The sequence below is a fragment of the Battus philenor genome, unplaced genomic scaffold, assembly GCF_028537555.1.
Source record: "Battus philenor isolate CCGP_79_NKW_IND1 unplaced genomic scaffold, ilBatPhil1.0.hap1 SCAF_1, whole genome shotgun sequence".
Lineage (NCBI taxonomy): Eukaryota > Metazoa > Arthropoda > Insecta > Lepidoptera > Papilionidae > Battus > Battus philenor.
In genome coordinates, this window is record NW_027181661.1 from 16320191 (window position 1) to 16345740 (window position 25550).

Here is a 25550-nt window from a genome sequence, read left to right on the forward strand (position 1 = left end):
CCTATTGTCTTGTCTTATCAAATATGAACGTAGTTACCAACATACAGACCTTTAAACTTTTAATATAAGTGAGCCACATAGTGCTCATTTCCAAAGAGTAAAATAATTTAAACATTCTCTTTGGATAATCTATCCGTTGATTGGTACAAAGTCCATTAGACTTTGAGCTCGGGAAAGTATATCAGATTGTTATTTATTCCAAAAACTAACAACATGAATCCTGTATCACAAGTGAGTCTAAAATTTATTTAGTATATTAATTTAAAACAATTTCTGCAATTAAGTTTACTTAAAAAAATCTTTTTTAAGTACTAATTTAATAAATAACGTTATTTCTTTTTAAATACAAAATAAAACTGCTTGGATCACTTTAACCTTCTTTCGTTAAAAGTCTGGCTTTTATAAAAATAAAAAGCATCGTTAATTTATTTTACTACAAAAATCTCTATACTTTTGCTAACTTGGCCATTCAAACAGAACATAAGATTCTTCAATTTAAATGTTTAAGATTCCTTTTTTTATCAGATATAAAATTTGTAAACTTTAAATATTATATAAATATAATGGCATTTGTAAATTTTTAAGTATGAGGTTTAAAGTTCAGTAAAGTACTTTCTGAAGAAAGACCACTTTTGTAAATTAATTTTGTCATGAAGAATGATTCCCTAGCTTTTATCATGATCTGATTATAGAATGTTCCATTTTCTATCATAATTCACATTCTTGCTTGTATTTGCTTACTTTAGGTAGGTACTATATATATGTACAGTTAGATAACATTCTTAAATGAACCTTGCCCATTGCTTTTCAGATGTGGAAGCATCTGAAAAGCAATGTTAAATTAGAATAAAAATTAGACCATCAATTTATAGTCATTTTAAAATGCAATTTATTATTACCAGTTGATAACACCTTATTCCACTTAAACACTTCTGATTACACTTTAACATACTTAAGACCATTAACGAAAATCCAGGCTTAGTGTGTTAAAGAGTCTGGTTTTTTTTCTAGATTTCTGTTCATTTAGATGGTTACAGTTGCAAAATTGTTGTCAATATATGATATAAACTAGAAAATTTTACTTAGATTTTGTATTTTTGGTTAAAACAAACTATTTAAGTGTTACATGGTTGTTCAGAATTATCAAATCAGTAAAACCACCATGAATTAATTACAACCAATGTAAAGATGGTACCCTCAATATATGAGGTGATTGTTATAGGTTTAAAAGCTTTTTACTGAACGTATAGCTCATTTGTATGCAAAAATCTTTTAACCAAATAATTATGAGCAGTAATTAATTTTAATATGTAGTAATTTTACCACATTTTAACACTTTAGGAATTTTGACTATATTATTTTTATGTTACATATTTTATTATTTCTGACCATTGATTTTTACAATACAACTCTGCTGAATGTATACAGCCTCTTTAAAAGTTTTATACCTGTAACTTATCAACTTGTATTTTTGTATGTTTGTAATTATTAGATTTTTTGAAAAATATGTTTATCCTGTACATATTTTTACAGATTGTACGTGCTGCAAGACCTGTGTATAGAAAGCTATCGACCTCTGCTCCGGTAGCATCGGTGAAAGCCATTCCTCCAACAGGTTTTTGCTTTGGTAGGTTTTTTTATCAGCAATAGATTTATTGTGTATATCTTGTCATTGGTAAATCTAACATGATCAGATGTAAAGATTAGGGTAAAAAATGAATATGCATTTTTGACATTTGATTGTGAGAAAAAATAATATTCACTAGTGACCTTTAAACTGTTTTGATGATTAATCAACTTAATTATGCAAGTTTTTGTGAGTTGAAATTTTTTTTTTAATATTATGTCTGTTTCTTCTTGTCAAAGCATATCATTAATATTAACTGCCATTAATATTGTCAAATAGATTTTGGTTTTAAATTTTTATAAAATAAAGTATGTTTATTCAAGGTATTATTGAATATTACCTCAATAACTATGTTAATGATTCAATTAATTAATGTTGGTTTTCATTTTTATTCAATTAATTATTGTCTATTCGATGGGCAATTGTATGCAATTTGAATTAATACTGTGTGGTGGGGACTAGTTATTGTATTCATTGCCATTGTGATAAAATTCAAAACTCTACCAGTAAACCAAGAGCAAAGCATATTTGTTAGTATATTTAAATTAACAGGAAAAAGATGCTTCATATTTTATATAAAAATTTGAGAGAATTTTGTTTTTAACTTATTTACTTTTACTATAGTATATAGCTTGGCAAACATTTCTTTATTGACACTTTGTCATCATGTAAGTGAAATGATGATGTTGCTGTGAAAGTTTTGAGAATTATGATGAAAAAACAACGAATAGATTCGGTAGTTGATGTTAATATGACACTATGAAAATAATTCTGATAAAGATTGAAGTTGGTTGGCTGCTATCTTGTAAACTTTTTAATTTTTCCTGTGTGGCTAAAGACCTTTGTGGTCTAGTGTTAACATATTGAAATACTACAACCCTTCTTTTAATTAATTCCGTTTTCACTTAACTTCCCACTTTAATCTTGTCAGTTTGATTGTATAGATATCTAAATGGACTTCCAAGCCCAGCATACACACACCATCACCGTATCACCTTGGTCTGACCGATCTTCAACCATAACCTTTTTATGCACATTCTTGTCTTACACAATCTCACCGTTTTCCTACAACAGTCATCAATTATTCATATTTAAGTCTCCTTTGGTGAACGCGTGTGGTAATTAATATATACATATTCATACATATACTTGCGAATGAATAAAAAGTACAAGAAAGATTTGTATAAGACACTTTTGTAACTTTGTCTATAAACATTTACTTTCACCGTTTTATATAATTTTCATCATTGTCATCATTTCAGCTGTAGGACGTTCCCTCCTAAAAATAAGCTTTCTACATATTACAAGCAGAAGAAACTGTCGATAATCATTATGTTAACACTGCTTTTAAATGTGCATTTAATTATTTCAAGATAAATTAATTGGATATGTAATTAGAACATAACAATTTTATATTTATCAAGTAGTATGCGCTGTATACATTCAGCAAATAATTACTACCGTTTGATATATGATAAGTAATCAACTCGTAAATGCATACTGTTGACAATTGTTTAACACTTGGGTTTGTTCATTACGTAATCCGTTATCTAGGTATTTTATTATCCTGGATGACAAACTAACTTCAGTTGAACACAAAAAAAAATCTGCTTCTATCCATTACTAAACTCTATTAAGCCAAGACGTGGTATATACGTAATTAAAACCAGTAGGTAGACACCCATATCTTAAAACCGACATTGATACATTACTGTGACTCTGACGGTTAAAACAATCATATGAAATATGTCAAATCTCCAGACAATGAAACCGGCCTCGGAATGGAGGTCGGTTTGTGTATTACAAGGGTGGCCAAACTCTGATCATTTTAGTAACCTTTGCTGGAGTTTTTTCAGGCACTACTTATCCCAGAGCTAATGCTGTCTGAATATGTTCAAATAGAGGTTCGACCTTCTGGAGTGCCATGTTATTATTGATGAGTGACAACCCAAATCAAGGTTTCGTGGCGAGCCATGGCTATAGTCACTTCATTAACATCCGCCTATGCTATATAAGACTTTGAAGAAGTTTATAAATAGAATAAAAATAATTTTCAAATTATTTCAGAACTGAGCGATGAACAGAAGGCACTGCAGGAGCTCGCCCGGAAGTTCACTAGGGAAGAAATAGTCCCGGTAGCCGCCCATTATGACAAGACAGGGGAATACCCTTGGCCGATCGTCAAGAAAGCTTGGGAGCTGGGCTTAATGAATGGCCACATTCCGGAGCACTGCGGTAATGTTTTTGGTCTAATTTAATTTTCAAGATCACTGCTTATGAATCCATACTTATTATTCTATAATAACTAAGTTATATGACAATCTATGTATATATATAATCTATGTAAATTATTACATATTTGAATGAAAATTTCTTTTGTTATATATATATATATATATATATATATATATATATCAATGTATTTTAATTTTGATTATTATCACAGGTAATATATACGTAGATTTTGAGAGTTTAGTATAAAATTATAATTTTCAATAGAATAGTAACTTTGTGGTTAGATGTAATGAACAATTATTACGAAAACTTAAAACAAAATACTCACACAAAACTGAAAAAAAAATTACACTGTAGGACAATATAAAATCAACGTGTTATTCTATAACCTTGTGAATACAATTTACGTGTTATTTTTTAACAACCTCGTAACTCTAATTGAATATATATATATATATCCGTTTGCTATTTTATTACTACGTTGTTCACGATTGTTATATAACAACAAATCCAAACCCTTTCGAGAAATAAAAGTAATTTTGAAAAAAAAATATGCTCAATATGAAACACTTTAAGATGTTTCTTTTTATTATTTAATTGTGGACTCTAAATCGGTGCTGCCAACCTTATTCTCGCGTTCGGCCATTTTTAGGCTGTTATGACTTCATACCGCCACGTATTATATCGCATTTCAATAGAAAAACAAAATGAAAGATATTTTAGAGAGATAACTTAATTTATTGATTTAATGCGAATTAAAAAAAATTATTATGTGGTTGATGAATATTCATAGATTCAGAGATCAAACGACAATATAACTTTGCCGCGCGTGTAATATCAAACGCGTCAAATTCAATGCGAGCTGTCAAACGCGTGAAGTTCAAATCTAGTTGATAATGCAATAAATTTCAATATTTATTTCTATGAATGAGACAAACAATAAAATTAAATAATGATGTTATAAATATATAGTAAAATAGTTTTAAAAAGAGCCGATTCAGTGAAGTGATCAAGGGAAATAAAGATTATTTGTTATATACATGTGTACACTTTGTTATAACTTTTAATTTAGTCTCGAAACATCAACGTAAAGTCTATCCAAATGTCTGCAAGTTATTAATATTTTTCTTATTAATCTACTAAAAGACCTAATTAAAAATTTTTACATTCCATAAATTATGAGTAATTTACAATATTGTTTTTTATTTCGTCAACGGATCACAGTAGTAAGATAAATATATTACTTTGATGATGGCCAAATAGATGTAACTTTACTCATGTGTTCAATGCATAGTGAATTATTCGTCCAAAAAATATATTTATTGAATTTTTCCCAATTTTTATTTGTTTATTGAACAAGAAAATTATGCATATTTTTAATATAACAGTATTACAAAAGCCTAGTCCATGTTTGTCCGGATAATGAACACTATATTATGATACTGAATGTTCGCAGGAGGATTAGGTTTAGGTGTGTTCGAGGATTGTATTCTCTGTGAAGAGATAGCTTTCGGCTGCTCAGCGTTTATGGCAGCAATATGCATCACTAATGTGGCAGTGAGCCTATAAATTATACAATTTTCTTATCTGATTTCCGTAAGCATGTGGAAATCAGATCCGTTTTGCTATCCGCCTGGCTTAACCAAGCTTTGATTATATATATTTATATTCAAAATAAAATTTTATCAAAAATATACACTCAAATCTTTTATTACATGACGCATGATGCAATAATCACATTCTAAAATATCATATGACATATTGTAAATTGGGAACATATTTCTCAAATTTAAAAATCACATATGAAGTGAATTTTTTTTAATAAACTGCAAAATATCTAATAATGAAATAGATATCATATAAATATAAAAAAAAAACAATTCGTAAGAACAGAACATATTAAAATACAAATAAAAATCTTGCAACAATTCATTGCTAGTTGAAAATGCATGCAAATGTATTACAGACTAGACCAAAATAAAAATTATGGTAATGTACCAATTGTTCAATCTAAAAAAAAATTAGGGATTAGTGTTAGGACCAAAAAAATGTGTGTGTGTAAAAAAAGAGTTGGGTGTATTTCCAAATACATTTAAAATAATGCCGGTAAATATTATTGTTTCCTTGAAGTGTCACAAGAGAATTTTATTTCTTTGATTTGAAAGATTCTCTTTGGGTGTAGGCTTCTTTTACTTTGTTCATCAATTCTTCTAAAATATCATCTGTCTACCTTTTGCATGGCTAGTCAACTTTTCTTTTCCCATTGGACCTCTTCATTTCCATTATTGCGGTTATTGAAATATAAAAGCTAAATGTATCATTTAGTGTTAACCTAATAGTTATCTTTATAATTTTTAAGTGTAACTGATTATTAAAAAAACAATATTAATTTAGGGAAATTTTGCACTTATGTTCCAAAATAAAAAAGACATTTGTACTCTGCAATGGTAATAGAATAAATTTGGAGCAATGTTAACATGTACGTAGTAAATATAAATTATCCTTTTTTTTCTTAAAAAAATTTGGATAAAATTTATTATGAAATAAAGCTTAATTATTAGTAAGGCTTAAGTTAGGTCTAGAACTAAACTGGGTAATATTTTTAATAAGATTTTAAAATTAGGATATAATTTACTATATAAATATATCCAAAGTTTTGTATTCTACATATAATTATTATTAATATTGTTTTTTCTTCTAATTTTATTATATGCAAAGTTTTTGCCATGTATCAAAGCAATAATTGTGAAGTCATTCTCAATTTGAGATTTATATATGAGTGCAGTTGAATAAGAGGAAGATATTACAGGGGGTGTGGGAAACCTTGGTGTTTTTGAAGAGTGCCTCATCGGTGAGGAGTTCTCTTTCGGCTGTACTGGCATAGGCACCGCTGTTGGAGGAACTGGTCTCGGAGTGAGTCCTGAATTAAAATTATAAATCACTTATGTACAACAATGGGTTGTAAAGGTGTATGATCTATGTTATATATGTTTAATGTTCTATGTTTATTTTAAATCAATGTTTAAATGTTGATATAGTGATATAGGAACTTGTACAATTTGCTAGCAGCTTTGGTTGACATAAATGGTCATGATTGTTTGTGTTAATAGTTTTATGAAATCACAAATGTAATAGAATTTACAAATTTTTGATTATTGTTTAATGCTACTGGTCATATACAAATAATGCATTATTTATATTTGTTTATACATTGATTATCATATATTATTTGGACATTTTTAAGAATTATAAAAGCTATGAAGGAACAAGATCTTATAAATATTTATTTTCTTATAATATGCTTCATGTGAAACCTTACAACATGCACTGCAACCATGATGTGACTTGTAAAATTTTACTAAAGAATCATTTTATTACGAAGTACTTAATATATTAAAGTTGTTAAATTATAAAAACTTCACTGTAGCTCTCGTGGTTTAAGTTTAACTTATATTTATAAACTATTCATATGAATCATGAATTATATGAATCTTAGTTTTCACAGACTAACTCGCTTACATTTTGTATCGAAATTGTTATATATGTAGGTTCATATACACCATTGTTTAGTTGTATAAAGCAAAGCTAGTCTTTATACATATGGTGTTACACAAATATACAATTTTATTTTTGTACCAAACTGTTTAATATTTTTCGGACGGTTCACAATTATAGTTTTGATATTAGGGTTTAGTTACGAGAATAATTTTGGTTTTTACATGTAGTGATAAGTTTTCCTTAATTGTTTTTTAAACCCAAGAATCTTATAATTAATAAATTAATTATTTAATTAATCTTATACATATTGTAATTTTTAAAGGGATTTTATACATAAGACTAATTTTTATTTGCATGAAATTTAAAAAATCTGTATAATACAACTACAATTATATTTCTATCAGAAATGATATTTTAATTTCATATTAATGAAGTATAACAATGTTAACATGGGTAACTTAACACATTGTTGACAGGCAATTTTACTGAAAATTTATCTCGTGTCACCTGGTACCATTTTTGATAAATTTCATTTTCATTTGAGAATGGTACAAATTGGTTAAAGCCGTTATCTACTGATAATCAGAGTGTCACCAAATTCAATATTCATAACAGAATTATTTGAATAATTCTGTAAGTTTATCATGTTCGTTTCACTCTTCTTTCAAATTGTTACTATCTGATGATATATTTCATTTTTGATATTTTGGTGGCCTAATATCAGAGAAGCAATGTATCATTTTAAGTTACCACAATGTGATTCATAATTACTCGGAGAATAAGATAAAGCGTCTGTGTATAATTCATTGAAAGATTCTTCATTACGTTCCGTCATCTTTTTTATTTTTCTGACCCAAAATTGCACTGCATGGTCACCAACAGAGATTACAATAGTGATGGAAAAAACCCATCACGAGTTAACTCATGATAGGTCAACATTTTGTTAAGACATTGATATATGCAAAAATTTCTTAATTTAATTATATGTTAAATGAGTAGTTTAATATCACGTATATATTATTGGGTATATTATAATTTTTTATTACGAAGATTGTGAATTCCAATTTCCTTCATGAATAATGTTGATGTGTTATTTTCGTTATGGTGATTATAGTGTCTCTTTGATGAGTTTGTTTGGAACTAAGTCTTTTGTCTAAGGCAGTGTTTACCAACCTTTTTCGTGGCATGCCCCAAGTTAGCTTTTTTAAAATTCTTATGCCCCCCAATGTTACATACATCATTTAAATATTAAAGCCATGGTGTTAAACTAGTGTCTAGTCCATTTTCGAGGTACTCCCGTTAATAGTGGGCCCGTGGGGCGTGGGCCCCACGTTGGAAAACACTGGTCTAAGGGGTATCATTGACAAAATTGCAGGTGGTATGGAAATGGGGGTGTTTGATGGCTGCATGATTGCTGAAGAGTTGGCGTTCGGTTGCACTGGTATTATGACAGCAATGGAAGCAAATGGACTCGGTGTGAGTGGGCATGCCGTGAATATATTATTTAATCCATCTCTTGAAAGTAATTTGGAAGTCGACCGTCTTCTAGAATCTTCTGTGCGAGCTTTTCGTTTCATTGTTCCTAGTGTGTTATTTTGCAATCACATCCTGTTTGCAGCTTGTATGTTTAACATAATGCGCTTTATCTTCGCTTGAGTTCTTAATACTTGTATTGTATTGTGTGTTTATAATTTTATTTTTCTTTTACCATCTAAAAACAGTCCGTTGTTTAAAATTTTCTCAAATATACCTTTTTCTTATATGATATTTAAATATACATTTAATTTGTTAACTGTTAAATTTGCAAAGCATAATTTATAACCTCTTTTGTTATTATATACACTTATTACATATGACATAACTAATTTTTAATCATACCATATGTTAATATTAACTGAGTAGGGTTGTAAATATTTTTAATCATTATTTATGGAGCATGTGAGAATTTATAATAACAATTACTGCTTATACAGTGTGTACCAAATTGTATTGCAGCAAGCGCCCGTGATCCTCGCCGGTAATAAGGAACAGCAGAAAAAGTATCTCGGAAGACTGATCGAGGAACCACTTCTCGCTGTGAGTGATGCATTATAATTTACACTTTATGTCTAATAGAAATAAGATTAATTTTACTTATAAACGCCCGTCAGTCATCGATGGCTGACACTATAAGCAAATTGTAGATACCTTTTTTGGTATTTCAAAAATAAAGAACTCTTTTATTGGTTTACTAGATTCAGATATTTATGGACTTATATAATAGTTTTTTGACGTAATATTTCCACGGTAATAAATTCCAGGTGGACGGCTGTTTTACATATTCAAAGCACGTCAGTCACAGGTGACCGATACTAAATTGTCTGACTAGATTGCATCACTGATAGCCGGGATACAACGGTTTTTGTACGTTTTTGTAAAATGAGATCTGTTTGTTCCAAATCCAGGCGTACTGCGTCACAGAACCAGGCGCAGGGTCTGACGTCGCCGGGGTAAAGACACGCGCCGAGAAGAAGGGCGACGAGTGGATACTCAACGGTCAGAAGATGTGGATCACCAACGGTGGAGTTGCTAACTGGTTAGTGATTTTATGGTCTCTACTTCTGGAAGGGCTGTTCTTACGGTACACGACGAAAAATAAACGCATGTATACATAAGCAAATAGTACAAGATCACTGATTTAGCTGGAAAAACCGATGGTCGTTGTCTCCAAAAGGTTACTAGGTGAACCGATGACATAGTTAATTTCTTATTGTCACGATCTTTGGAGTTCTATCCCTTGTAGTGGGCGTCCATTGGCTAAAAAGAATAAAAAATGTATAATATAAGGCCTGAATTTCGTCTTGAATAAATTAACAGCTTAGGACATGTACCTATATATCTAAAATTTAAAGTACATTATTAAATAAATATTATTATAGCATTCTAGAGTTTTTAATTGATTGAAATGTGTGGAACTCTATCTATTGATTCATTTACATGCTTGATATTATGATGTATACCAGCCCAGCCGGCTCTTGGTAGAGTTCAGAGGCGGTGGTCGCTTACTACCTATAATGTTAAAATAATTGAAGATAATTCTAATTTCTACCATAGTAGCTCTGGATCGCTTAAACTTTACAAGCCTTGACTCTATGTATTGTATAATCAGGCTGTGGTTATTGGTGTGAAGGCTTCAAAAATGTGGAATGTAGAGTTTGTCTGTAAAAAACTTTAAAGCTTTCGCCTATTTATAACGTACTTTATAAAGTGATTACTGAATCTATTGGAATGAGACAAGCCAATAACTAATGATAGTAAATAATAATTTATTTTTAATATTATGTAGGATTCGTCAGGGTCGATTGGTCTTGAGGTAGTAACAACAGGAATCCAGAAATCCGAATTAGAAGTGTGTATATTCATAAGAGCTTCGCCCGTATTTACACCAATGTTAACGAAAAAAAATATTTCTGTGGGATTCCCCTTTTCGATGCGCTAGACGATAACGTAATGTTGCCACTACAATTTAATAATATTCGAATTTTGAGCTTTTGTTGGTTTTTAAATATAGAGTTATGTATATAAACGTTTTTAATATTTTACACCTATATGTAATAACAATGTAGAATGTATGTACAATTTAATTAATCTGTCCAGGTATTTCGTGTTGGCCCGGACCAATCCAGATCCTAAATGCCCAGCGAGCAAAGCTTTCACTGGTTTTATAGTGGAGAGGGAGTGGGCTGGAGTTACACCCGGGCGTAAGGTAAACAGATTAGATATTAAAAAATCAATACAAAAATCGGCACTATAAGATATTTGGAAATAACTTATAAAAATTATTTTTATTTTCAGGAACAAAACATGGGTCAACGAGCTTCAGATACCCGTGGAATTACGTTCGAGGATGTCCGCATTCCCAAAGAGAATGTGCTGATCGGTGAGGGGGCCGGATTTAAAATCGCCATGGGCGCTTTTGATAAAACACGCCCACCGGTAAGTAATTTATTTACTGTAATTTTCATTACGAATATTAGAGAGAATCACGCCAAAGTCAAGATCAAAATCGAAAAGTGTGGAAGTTGGTAGACTCATTTACATGATTGTTATAAGTAGACATATAATAAATGATAGATTTCTAAATGTCAACAGATATAATTTCAAAATATTTTTATTCGAATATTTACAAGCAATTTTGTATTGTCAGTTATATTATCATTAAAAGTAATAAGCTACAGAAAAACTAGTCAGAAAATCAAAAGTTCGTCATTTAAATGAAATTTAATAATTTTATATACGTCGAAATATTTACAATATATCTTGTAAACGTTTTGGTGTATATAAAATATGTACCGCAGCTGTCAGCCGGTAGAAGCGACGCGGGTAGTCTTTTCACTAATATATATAATCTTATGTGAGTGTATTAATATCTTGCATTGTATGAAGTAAAATACTTATTTTTAAGTGATAATTTTGTAATACGTCTTATGTGTTTTTATTGTGACGCAGGTGGCGGCAGGCGCAACGGGTCTCGCTCAGCGCGCATTGTACGAGGCGACGCGCTACTCCCTGGAACGCAAGACCTTCGGTGTGCCCATCGCTCAACACCAGGCGGTTGCCTTCCTGCTGGCAGATATGGCGATCGGAGTCGAAACAGCTCGGCTTTCTTGGCAACGTGCCGCATGGATGGTCGATCACGGTTCGCTAAAAATATTCCTCACTTTAACTATCGACCAGATAATTAAAAATAAAAAATTCAGAATATTATCCCTAACAAAATGTTATTACAAAATAATATATTGTCATGAGGACCGAATTGGTCTTCCAAGCCGAATAAATCATTAGTTAATTCAGACATCGTCACCTTCTATCTTCAACATTTCAATAGCATCATCAATGTTTTCATCGTTGTCATCACCATCAGAAACGATCGCCAAAAATGCAGAGACTTCCTAACCATTGATATCATATTTAAAAGTATTTTCATCAAATATTCTCGATTGGCTACCGCGATGGTTAAACCCCTCCACTAGCTGGATATAAGCGTCGCAACACGGGTCATTGTAGCTATGTGCGATAGACCCTCTGGTCTATCAATTATTATGCTCTGATATATATACTAATTCTGCGATTAGTCATTTTTTTTACATTTCCCATTAGGCCAGAAGAATACGGTGTTGGCGTCGGTGGCCAAATGTCACGCATCCGAAATCGCAAACAAGGCAGCGTCGGACGCCGTGCAGATTTTCGGCGGAAATGGCTTCAACACGGAGTACCCGGTTGAGAAGCTAATGAGAGATGCCAAAATCTACCAGATCTACGAAGGCACCACTCAAATCCAGAAGCTGATCATCTCCAGGGAACTTCTCGTTGCTGCCAAGCAAACCAATGCATAGATGATATATTTAAATGAAATAATTTTTATATCCACATATACACAAATCTTTATATTTTGAGTACAATAGCATATATATATGAGGCAGGTTAGTAAACGGGTGCTGATATAAGGTATTTTTTTAACCTTTTATATTCCTCGATTGTAAGTAAAAGTTTGTATGTGTGTCTTTTTGTATATTTGATCATTAAAATATATTTAATTTAATATGTTTTTTTATTTTATTCTGTTACCCAAAGAATCTAAAAATTTATATACACATATTGATTATATTATCCATAGAGTTCTTGATAAAAATTCTTTAAATGTGGTATGATTTATAAATGATTACTTGATTTTTAATACTTTTTTATTCACATACCGTCTTGTAATGAAATTATTAGTTATGGGTATAAAAGCTTTAAAGTTGCGAATTTACAACTCATTTGCTGTCAATAAAAGTATGGTACATGCCATCCATAAATAAGTGGTTCAGAAATTATAAATAACACTATGATAATATTGTAAGTAAAAGCGTATTGTTTACTATACATTCCTGCAAACTGTCAGTACATTATTTAAAAAAAATTAAAACTTTTTACTTAATAATAAGCTCTATGGTAATGGCAATAGGAACTATATTACAGTGACACTTTTCGTAATTGTTGTCGTCTAGTAAAAAAAAATAACATGAACTCTGTGGATTCGGCCGGCGTTGACAGATGGCGCTTGTTGATCGTAAATGTTTAAAAATGTTAATTCGCGGTATAATTTACATTAATAAAGAAGAATCATAAACAAAAAACATGTCATCCTCACTCTCGTAAACCTGTGCAACACCTGCGACGAGTAACTATGGTCAGTGGTCTGTAGTTGTACACTCACTTGTAGTAACAAGGACTTTAAAAAGGTAATGTAAACCTACCCACATTTGATCGTCATGAAAAAATAAGTATTATTATTTGTGGTTTGTCAATGTGTTAACTGCTCTCACTGTAACCTTCATGTCGTGACGCAAAAAGATTTTGAAAAAAACTTATTTCAACGGTCATTACAATGTTTCGGATAGTGTTACTCTCGCAAACAGTATCTTTAGCAAACTTTAAAGAGATGGAAATCATTTTACTTAAAGAGAAGCTATGGCATTAAATCACAAAACAAAAATCACTTAGGTTCAAAACTACGCGACGTATAAAGCAGACTTAACCTGTTATAATAATCAGTACAGTATCTACATTTCCTCACCCTATCAACAGTAAATATGAAGACAACCTAATCCTAGTGAGCCAATAAGGCGGTGCAGAGGAATGTACATGTGTATCAATGTTAACTTTAACACTTCGGTGAATTCGTTTAACTTCGTTTTGACTCGGAAACAGAACGCTTACTTTATAAACGTCAACATTTTGATATTCATTTAAATAATAATTGCATTAGTATTCTCTTAGAGTTACAGTTTAGATAAATGATATAATGAATTCTTTACATTCTCAACTTGTGCCTGTCAATACTTAACCTATAGTTACTTCATTGAGTTTCAAAAGATGTTTTATAATTACAGTTTAATCCCACGGCAGACATAATGCAGCACTAGATAAAGGTGAGTTGCTTGCATAATGGTCTGCGACCAAGACTGTCATGATTTTGTCATAGAAGCATACAAGTTAAACAGCTCTGTACCTGATTGATACTCTATATCATACTAGTATTTACTATTTTGCTTCCATTGTTTTCACTATTTTGTGACAATGGAAATAGCCCGCCTTTCATTGGCTACTTGAAAAATGTTGCTTAGTTTCTATAGCTTTATGATAGTTATAAACTCAGACCATAAATCTGTTGTTTAAAACAATCTGTATTAGTCCTAGTATATTTCCAAGTTTATTTACAGTTGCATAACAAGCAATTTATCAAACCCTCAATATGACAAAACTTTTAAAGAATTATATTTCCTTTTTCCAGTGTCCGTGCATGTGTAATAAGACCAGGGCCACTATAATGTGATGTTTCCGTAAGATGAAGCCTTTGCAAACCAGAATTCACTATGTGTGCCGCTGTGAGACAATGAAGCCCTGTCAATAAAAAGCCACTATAACATGATGCCATTGTAAGACAATTAATCCATTATAAAGAAGAAGTCACTATTATGTGCTGTTGCTGTAAGATAGTGAAGCCTGGACAGTGAGAAGTCACTATGTAATGCTGCTGTTAAGACGATGAAGTCAATGTAAATAAAAAGTCATTTTAATGTGATGTTGCTGTAAGATAGAAAAGTCTGTACAGTGAGAAGTCGATATAATGTGATGCTGCTGTATGACAATGTAGCCTCTGTAAACAAGAAATCACTATTATGTGATGTTGCTGTAAAATAGTGAAGCCTGTACAGCCTGGTGCTGTAAGACAGTGAAGTCTCTATGAAACGTCACTACAAAAAGTGATGACAGGGATCTTTCTGGGTCGTGATGGCTTATTTTTCAGTGTCAGACCGCGCCGTGATTCCGGATCTTCGGGGGCCAGATGTAGCCGAGAGCATTCAAAAAAATAAACGATAACTTTGATTCATTTTATCATTCCAGACTATTGACACGAGGACATGACGCAGATGGACGTGTCGGAACTCTGTAGATTCGGCTAGCGTCGACCGATGGCGCTAGTTGTTCGTAAACAGATCTCTCTGGACGAGCTAAATAACTGATTATAAAAATTTCGGCTGATAATTACATAACTTACATCTAAAGTTATTTTTTAAAAATAAAATGAAATACTTTATTTATATGAAGAATGCTGTACAATGTATAATAATGCAATATTATATAATAATGCAATAATGTATAATAACGTAACAATGTAAAGGATAGCTGTAAAAATTAATTTTCGTTAAATACAATTCTACAATTTTTTATTATTAATTATCAAAAATATTTTATTAATTATCAAAGTATATTTAGTACATATACTATATATTTCTTGATGTCGAAAACATACTCTCATTATATTTAGTACACTAACATTATTATGACTCTAGGTCTATAATGTTTTTTGTGTCTGTAATAGCTGGGCATGCCGTCAAATTTATAACAATGAAAAGGTAAAAAAAAATTACACTAGCTTGTTTGGTTTGTGGTTAACCATATTGATTTTAAATCTTCCTCAAGAAAACATGAAGGACGTGATAGATGTGATGGCTTTACAAAGCACAGGACGAGAAAGAAGATTACCTGACTATCGTAATGCTCCAAGTCACAGTATGGCGACAAACTATATATTCGAGTGTGGCATTAAGCTTGGTTTGCAGCCAGCCACTGTTGCTACAGCGGCTGTGTTTTACCACAAATTTTTCAAACAAGCTGATAAAAATGACTACGACTGCTACGTTATCTGCACAGCATGTCTTTGCGCAGCGGGGAAGTCACGCGATGAACCGGTTCGCCTAAGGGACGCGGTCAACGTTGCTCACAATAGTATCAACCGTGGCGCTGGGCCTTTGGAACTTGGTGAAGAATATTGGTCAATGAAAGCAGCAGTAGCACAAGCCGAGCTGCTTGTGCTGCGTCTGTTGGGGTTTAACTTGGATACTTCATCTCCCCACCGTTATTTGTTGCATTATTTACGAACTCTGCAAGAATGGTTCCCGGCGTCACAGTGGCGTACGGCACCAATAGCTCGCACTGCGATGGCCTTCCTGCAAGATTTTCATCATTCGCCTTCAATAATAGATTATAAAGCACCACATGTAGCTGTGGCGTGCTTAACCCTAGCCCTGCATGTGTTGGGCGTGTCGGTGCCTTTAGCATCAACTCTTGACGATGATGCCGCTTGGTATTCTGTAAGTATCATTGTATTTTTCATTGTTAAGCTAAAAATCATTAAACTTTTTGCTTAGCTTGGTTTCAAAACTTAAAACTCTTTAAGTTCTGAAACCAAGCTACAGAGCTTATTATGTTAACTACCTTTGCTAATTTGACATTTAATTTAAATTGGTAAATATTTCACACATTCTGTGATCATTATCAGTAATGTCTTATTTTAATTTTTCAATATAGACTTTTCTTTCTATTGAGGAAAAAAATCATCAACTTATCAGTCATAGGATGTCCACTGCTGGGCATAGGCCTCTCCCACTGCTTTCCAATAGAGTCTATCAAAACTCTTAAGAAGGTTGTTTATACCCCTTACAGGATGCCAAATATAAATAACTTGAAGATAGACTCTGAAACTGTAAAGACTTTAAAGTTTGTTGTATTTTTAATACAATTCTAATTATAACATTGCAAGAAAATTTAAGCTGCAAATTATATCATTCCGTAGATATACTTACAACAGACTTTGTTTTTTTTTGTTTACTACTGATATAATTGGCAAAGTATGTACAATATATGTACATGGAAACAGTTAATGACCTGTTTATAATAACTTTTAACCTAGTGTTGATGCTAAAGGACATAGTTTAGTAACAACAACCAACAACTTTGAAATTTACCTTAACATCATTGTTTATGGGAAGACGCAGTTGCCATGGGTTTCTATTGCCTGACCTAAATTAATGTATTAAAAATATTTATCTACACTTTGATTCATTTTAAGTTTCATTTATATATTTCTATAATAAAATGAAATAATAAAAATTATGAAGTATTTAATTTACTTAATAATTATTTTTCAGGTATTTACTAAGGATTTGCAAAAAGATAAAAATTGGGAAATAATGGATAAAATTATGCAAGTTTACAACCGGGAACCCGAACCTATGTAGAAAATTTTAGAAATAAAATGATGAAATTATTCCAAGATTTTGCAAATTTTTTTATTATTACATTGAATTCTCTACCTTCTAATGTGCATGACACAAATGCTAAATGGTTTTATTAAATACAATGTAATTATCCCTATTTTAAAGTGTTGATATAAAATTGTCAAAATAAAAGCAGTAATCTAGTTTTAATAAACTTTTTAATGAAATGTGGTTTTATATTGAATGTAAAATATTTTAACCCTTTTCCTGATAATGTATCAGTAGAGATACATCAGAATTAAAAAAAAATAGTGGCATCAATTTTGAAGGCAAAGTAATCATTTGTTTGTGAATGTTTAGGTAATTTCTTAATTTTCAAACGCTTGTTCAGTTTTTTCTGTTGACATCCTTGGGTCTTAAAAGTCATGTGGTATGAATATTAATGTAATATTAAAAAAAAAATCTGCCAAATTAAGGGTTAACTATGATCCCTTATTATTTCTTAGTTAAATGAGTATTGTATACTATGTTTTCGTACATTGCATACTAAAAATAATTATTATCCAGTTTCTTGCAAGGATCTCGTAGGTTCAACATTCCGAACTGGGCAGTAGTATATAAAATAATTGGGGCCAATAACATTATGTGTTTATATATATGTACATGTATATATAATAATTGTATTGATTTTTGAAAGAGCTTAGCAAAAACAGTTGTAAATGAACAAGGCAGATTTGTAATTTTAATTTTTAAATATGTTCATCATAATGGCAAACTTTCCTATGCCTTGCAGTGGACATCTATCAGCTGATATGATGAAAATGTTTTTCTTCAAGTTAAAGCAAGTCAAGTTAAATACTGGAATGTTTCTCATAAGCAATGATTTGTATAGTATATTTGAAGAGTTTTTTATCACTATATTGTACCCCACTAAGCGGTAGAAACGTTTAAATGATTTTTTTAATCAATTGGATTCTCATAAAATTTCATTATTTAATATATATATATATATATATATATATATATATATATTTTATATACATATATATATTTTATGTATATAAATGTAAATATTATGTATATAAATGTATATATAAATGTATATATTTTATATATATATATATATATTATATATTTTATATATCTATATATATATATATATATCGAGCTACGTATAAATATAAATACGCCACTTACGAAAGCAGTGCAAGACCGGTGGTCATACAAACAATTGAGGGAGGGATTTGACTCTGTGGGCCTTTAAGGTTTGAAAAAGGGAAGTTAAAACACTGTGTATCTATTTTTACATGTTAGATTACGTATTCAGTAAAAAAGATAATATATACATACAGTCTTGCAAAGTATAATTAAACATTTTTTTACATCCAATTGAATAGCAGTATACAGTAGCCGGCGATAAATATTGCATATCGACCTTTGGAAAGGGACAATCAACTAATTTCGACTTGATATAAACAGAGTAAAATGTTTTTGCATATAAAAGAAGGCAATTATGATTAAAAATTAAACGTTGCGTATTGGTTTTTTAAAGAATACATGTTTTTATTCGTTGTTACCAAACAAATTTACTTAATAAAAAAAATCACAAAGATAAAACTAAGGCATTATTGGAATGAAAACCGAAGCAATAAAAGATCACTTGCTCTGCTCTATTCAAATTCATCCCTGTCGTATTCAACCCGATCACTGCTTTGTGTATATTCTTCACTACTTCCTGCACCTTCATCACTGCTACTTGTTTCTTTATCACCGTTCTCATTAGAAGACGTCAAAATTATCATTGTTTTGCATTTTTTTGTGTTCGAACACATATCTCCATCACTATCGTAATAATTCATCTGGTAGGGATAGTTAAAATTATGTATTTCACAATTTTATTCCTCAAAGGAATATGTACTTACTATTACTTTTCCTCTCAATAAAATTCACCAGACTCTTACATCTTTCGTCATTTCAACTACTGCAGCGCACAATTATCTGCATAATATAAGCTATATAACTCTGTCAAACTAACACCATAAAATGTGCATTTTCTAAAAATTCTTTGTTTGCCCTTTTTCAGAGAAAAAAAATTACAGTTGGTTCGTTTAATAATAAAGCGAATGCGATTTTTTTTATCTGACGGCTATACTCAACATTATGTGAAAAAGTTTCGTATCGCTCTGACGAGTATACTAGACATAAACAGTTAAAAGTTATCATTGTTACCATCATCATCCACCCTCATCGTTGTCACCGCCTTCATCACAAGGGTCAACAACATACAGGTGTCCCCACTGGAGAGAAAAAAAGAAATTGCCGCTATTTGATGCGGATCATAGTGAATGCGTTCGGATACCTTTAACTCGCCCACAAGCACACTTTCAAAATAGCGACAAACTTGACTTCGAAGACCGAGCAAGAGGGAGTCTGTATTTATGGGAAAGAGTCTGTCGGTCTTCCTAATATACTACGAATGCCGCTCCTAAGGAGGAGTCCACGAACTTATTCCCTTAAATGTCAATGTTCAAATGTACAGAAGGCGAAGTGTTATTATTATTCCTAAATGAGTTGAGAATGGAAATAGATACAATACTCGTGGGGTGCAATCAGGTCAAAGGTCAGCGACACCAGTTAGCCTTGTGACTTCCGATGCCTTTACCTCCAGTACTTTGAGGGCGAGAGAGGTGAGTTCAGCGAGCGCTAGAGCGGCTGTGGTAGGGTATGGTAGGGTATCTTGCCGCCTTATTATCTTTTTTATGAGCCGATTGCCCTTACATGCCAGCAGCACATGTTACAATCGGCACAATGACATTGATATAATGAGTAAGTTGTGGTCAGCAAAAGGATGCAACAGGATCAAATCCATTTCGCATTCTCGTTCGAGCTCATCCCGGATTATGTTCTACTGGATTGGGCCATATGCTGAACCCTAAATGTACCCCTTACTCAGCGTCTTGGTGTCTTGTTTTACAACGTTATCTAAAACTACTTCCCTGTCTCGAAATTAGTATAAAAATATTTCGGGGCAGTTGGTCACCAGGCTTTAAAGAACGGCGTCTTGGTGTCTAGGGACATCGCGATGGCACCCTCACTGACCCGTTTGGCTTAACGGACGACCTGTAGTGCCGAGGAGTTCAGTCATGAGATGGTAATGTTGGTTTGTTCTTTGAAAACATGCCGGTGATCGCTGAGCTTACCTTCAACAGCGGATACAAAGGTCAAAGGTTTTTGATTAGGATTTTCTTCAGCAGTTTCCCGGGGACAGTAATAAGCCCAATTGGCTTGTGAGAGCCAAGAGCGCTGGTCAGATTTACCTGGCTTCGTTATGATCTTGGTGTATGAATGAGCCGAGAGCACTGCCGAGAAAAGAGCTGTAATTTTAAGAATGTATTTAGTGTATATGTAATTAGGTTTGGATAGATCTGTGCGAATTGTGTACTATGTCGGAAGTGCAATCATTCATTTAATATGTTTAGGTAAGACTAGGACATTTTTTGCAGCGAAGGGTGGCCCTCTTATCAGACAGGACGACTATATATTATAATTTCACTAGAATGGTAGACAGTCTTTGCGCAGGCTCCGTGGTGTAGACTCAAAAGCCCCCTCGAGCTTGGTCTCGAGTTGCCACTCTTCAATAATACCCATTTGACATTCTGAGAAAAGAGCGGCCGGGGGGGGGGGGGCTTACCTGAACTTAGCCTCCACCGTCCACCTAGCGAATGATCATGACGGTGTGCAGTGAACATGGCTTGTCTTAATGTCATTGCGTCGTCCAAAATAAGTGTCTCGATCTCGGAACGGTGCGGCGTTTGAATATACCGAGTGTAATTGTATTGTAAATAGTGGTACCTACAATCAGTGAATTTACGCATTGGGCGGCACAGTCAAAGTAAGGAATCGATGCCGGATTTAGGAACTGGACGATCTTTTTCAGTTCCAGATAGACAGACCAGGTTTTCATTACGTACGTACTACGGCGGGCTCTAAATGACACGTGAATAATGTGCGCGAAGCATAGACTCGCATATGGGAGGACGTGTCTAATTACATCTTTATAGTCATCCAGGATGACACCTAGATATAGGTTATACCCGGTATAGTGTCCACCCGACAGTTTCATGGGTGTGATCGGAACTGGTAGAGGGGTGAAAGAAAGAGTTTCACGGCGCTGTTGGTAGGATTATTTTAACTATCCACCTAGGCTGCGGTCTGAAGTCATGTGGTGATGGCGCAGGTGTCGACATCAGAAGTGTAAATTCAGGTCTTTAGGCGACTAATGGACCGATAGGATGCGGGATTGGTTGCGGGTTTGGAGGGTCTCAAGAACCTCATAATTTTCGCACTCTTCCAATGTTTGGGGAAGAATCTGTTGGTCAACGCCGGTTAAAGACACCAACTAGGACCTGGTTAATATCGGTTTTGCCACATTATTGGTTAGGTAATCGGAGCCCGGCACTTTACGGGAGCGCAAGTGGAACCTCGACTTCATCACACGTGACCAGAATAATGGAATCTAGTAGTGGCTCCCGGGAGCTTATATCGGGAGTATATCTGTAGGAGGCGAGTCAAGCAAGGCTAAAGGCGGAATAATGGGACGCAAGAGGAATCGCATGGTTGAGCATGTCTCCCCTTTGTCTGATTTGGGAATTTTCTGAGATCATTTAATAAAGCTTTAGTCCTGAGAGAAAAATGGCGGACGAAACGGTTCTGTCTAGACGCAGCTTGACAGCTTCATGCGACATGTTGGAGCGAACAATTTGACGTTTTGTACCAAACTATTTATAGTTTTTTTTTCGTTGCCAGCTCTGAGTTGTATTTTTGTGTTGTAATTTTAAAATTTAATTTCAATTCCGAAAGCGATATATCGAGATAAAAATAAATACGAATATTCTGCTTCGTTAAAAATTATTCAGAGTTATTGGAATTAAATATTGTGTATCTACCGCTCTCTATCGACGGGCATCTTAAACTGCAACTACAACGTGAATAAATAAATACAACTAGTTGTGGTTTGCGCTCTACGCATTAATTTTAATTTTATTTAAGTTGTTTATTACTATTTATTACTATTGATTTTTTTGTTATAGCCAAAAAGTATTAGTTAGGCCTATCGTATCATTTTTAACTTAAGTAAGCTGTCCATAATGCTTTTCTAGGTAAAATATTACATGATTCTTTTATTTATTAGTCTATTAACAACATTAAGACAAATGCCATGGTTAAATATAATAATATACATGTTTCAATAAAAATAATTTTGTATGGACTCAGTAAGGCTTTGCGCGCCATCTATGATATTATTAGTAATTATTAGCGGAGCCTTCTCTACGAAGCAAACTTTAATAGATATACTAGGTGGCGCAAGCTCTACCGGATGTAGTTTATGTACATTTAAATAATAAAAAATTAAGATTTCTTTTATTATTTAGTGTTTAAAATATTTTTTAAATATAATACTTTTCACAAAATTTAATGTTGTAAAATTTTTGACATCCGAAATTTAAAAATAAATAATGAGAAATACTTTGCAATCATACTCATACAGATTGACCTACATTTGAAGCCCTTGTGAAAGGATTGTGCAATAGAAACGGTCATTTATTACACAACACAGCGTATTCATGAGCAAATGTAGTCATTTTGCATCATTTACATGAATTTTTAAGGCCTGGTTGAATGTTTCGGAATAAAGACATTACTTAGTACTTTTATAAAAAAATTCTTCAGATATCTAACTTATGCACTATTAGGAATACATTACAAAATAAATAAACGTTAATAATGCCCCAATAAGATTTTTTTTGAAAAATAGGCCATGACACACTTTTTTCGAATTAGGTTAATTTCTCGCTGCCCTTTACCGACTTATTTCAATGTCAGTCATGAGTACAGTATTTCCACTGAACCCGAGTTATGTCGGAATATCAAAGTGTAAGTGAAGTGGCCTAGAGACCTACATTTTGTGTTTTTTAAGGTATTTTCCGTATTATCGGACAAATTTTGAGGCTGGATGATTTACTCATGATTGTAGATGAAAAAATATATTTTTTCCGGGCGAAATAATTTAGCGATTCCGCCTGACCGTCCGTGAATAATGCACGAGGAATCTCCTAGAATGAGCGTAGCGCAGGGTCTGGCAGCTTCCACCAGCCAGGCGAAAAGCGACATAGTAATGGAAGTCCCGAAATACGAGATAAATTGTGCGGAGCCCAAAACAACTGAAAATTTAGAGATGGAGATCAAAATCGCCTATGTGAATCCAACTAGCGGTAAGTATAGTCACGTAGCTATAATTACACTTATGGTTACGTATTCGCAATATATATGTATAACTACCAGTATGTTATTTTCAGTAGAGGCGGATGTAAGTCCTCACGATGGTGTTTAAAAACAGTAACATAATTCGAATGTACGCTCTATTCGAATAAGACTCTGCTAAGACGTTATAATAATTAGAATTTAGGGGGACATGAGGCCTGGTGGAAATATTTAAGTGTCTAAATTTACAAGTATTTGTGTAATAATTACATTTACATTGTTGTACGTATGCGCTGTAGAGGCTACATGTACCTGCTCGTACGCTTGGCGGCGGTGCGGCAACGTCGCGTTGGCTTTTCGCGCTATCCTACGATAGAATTGGCCGTGTGAAACAGTGATTTTTTTATCAGCGAACATTTATTACAGCGGCGTTATAAAATAGGATGATGTTTGATTCGTTGCGAGGAGTTTCGGAGTGAATGGGCACCATTTGCACCGTAGTCAATGGTCGCGCTTGCTTTGTATTCGGACGGTGTGCGGCGAGCTCGCTTTTTGATTTCGTTCGGTGTCAGTAGGGCACGATTGGCCGGGTGCGACCGCACTGCGGTAGAGGCTCTACGCGCTCGTTACGATGTATTAAGTAATCCTGCTGGGCATGACGTATCACTGGTGAATATAAACTCTCTCGCGTCCATCGCTTACTCGAATGTTTCAACTCTAGTTCGGCACTTAGTCTGTACGCCATCTGTATGTAGGCCGAATATCTATTCGATTACCTGTTCGCTTATTTTAAGAACCACTTCACATACCTTCGAATGATTTTATTGTAAATCCTAAATGTCGAATATTATTGATAAAATTACATAACTTTAACTCTTATTAATATTCTATCGTTCCTGACCTACCATTCTAGATTACATTTCACCATTGCAAAGTAATCAAAACATAATGTTGTTTTAATATATTGAAACTAGAGTACGTAGACATAACCTATGATTCATAAAGTGGGTTCTCCAACACAAAATGACTTACATTAGCAAATCGCTGTAACAGTTCACACGGTATCGTCCACGTAAAGAAATTTTGCTGATAAGTTGATTTTTATACGATAACAAGTTTTTTGTTGTAAAGACTGTTAACCTGAGACGGAGCTTTGTTTGTAAACAAAGGGGTTCGATGAGTGACCGGCGTTGAGTTGCGTCAACATATGATATTATTTAATAAGTTTGTAAAGTTTTCCTATTAAGTAATAGTTATGTTATAAATAAGTTACATCGTGCAAATGACGGCAGTTTGGGTCGTAAGGTTCACGAGTGGTCACCACGAGGTAGACGCGGCAAGGATAAACCCTCCCCCCCTCCCGCAGTTGTAACTAGTCAACGCAAGTCATTGTGGCGATCTTTAAAGGAGGTCTTCTCTTTGATCTAGGTGTCTATTAGCTGATATGAGAACAAAAGAGTTAGTTACGTTTTTTCTTATAGTTTTAAGGTGCACCGGTTCTATTGGAAATCTATGGAATAGGCTCATGTCCAGCGGTGGGCCCTATGGAATCAATCCAAATATAATTAAAGGCTTTTAAAATAAATGCATTAATCAAAATTTAACCAAATGTAATCAGTTGTGAGTACTTCATTTGAATCGCTATTTCTATCTACGAATCATTTATTTTTTTCTAATATGATCACGCAACGAAACATCTCGTCCAATATTCCTTAGTTATTTCCGCTCTGAATCCGAGATCGAAATGGGGAAGAGGATCAAAGAGGGCAGCATCGCCTCCCTCATGGGCGACGTCGAATGTCGCCCTATATTCCCAGAATTCTCCAAAAAAGTAGTACAATATA

At 33.1% G+C, this 25550-nt stretch overlaps 3 protein-coding genes across 7 annotated transcripts in view; all 3 read left to right on the top strand.

Annotated features, from left to right (window-relative positions):
* Window positions 1-48: 48 nt before the first annotated feature.
* Window positions 49-12941, top strand: Mcad (Medium-chain acyl-CoA dehydrogenase). Of its 3 annotated transcripts, none has more exons than XM_068777641.1 (10): window positions 49-231; window positions 1534-1627; window positions 3695-3862; window positions 5319-5419; window positions 9356-9436; window positions 9805-9935; window positions 10997-11105; window positions 11195-11335; window positions 11849-12038; window positions 12500-12941. In XM_068777641.1, the coding sequence occupies exons 1-10, from the start codon at window positions 214-216 to the stop codon at window positions 12733-12735; spliced, it is 1269 nt and encodes a 422-aa protein (XP_068633742.1). In that variant the 5' UTR covers window positions 49-213; the 3' UTR covers window positions 12736-12941. The 3 variants fall into 3 exon arrangements, with proteins under 3 accessions (XP_068633742.1, XP_068633725.1, XP_068633734.1); XM_068777624.1 differs by lacking the exon at window positions 5319-5419 and adding an exon at window positions 6672-6775 and having other exon boundaries at window positions 50-231; XM_068777633.1 differs by lacking the exon at window positions 5319-5419 and adding an exon at window positions 8736-8836 and having other exon boundaries at window positions 50-231.
* A 2812-nt stretch (window positions 12942-15753) lies between these two features.
* On the top strand, window positions 15754-17635 carry LOC137919528 (cyclin-Q-like). Its single transcript, XM_068762624.1, has 2 exons — window positions 15754-16539; window positions 17377-17635. The coding sequence occupies exons 1-2, from the start codon at window positions 15874-15876 to the stop codon at window positions 17464-17466; spliced, it is 756 nt and encodes a 251-aa protein (XP_068618725.1). The 5' UTR covers window positions 15754-15873; the 3' UTR covers window positions 17467-17635.
* Window positions 17636-23379: 5744 nt separating this feature from the next.
* Window positions 23380-25550, top strand: part of ftz-f1 (ftz transcription factor 1) — a 138441-nt gene continuing 136270 nt past the window's right edge. For 2 of the 3 annotated variants that reach the window (XM_068764919.1, XM_068764928.1), the window contains exon 1: window positions 23380-23717. In XM_068764919.1, coding sequence (XP_068621020.1) covers window positions 23543-23717 — 175 coding nt within the window. In that variant the 5' untranslated portion in view covers window positions 23380-23542. The remainder of the gene's footprint in view (window positions 23718-25550) is intronic. The other variant, XM_068764936.1, reaches the window with a different exon arrangement.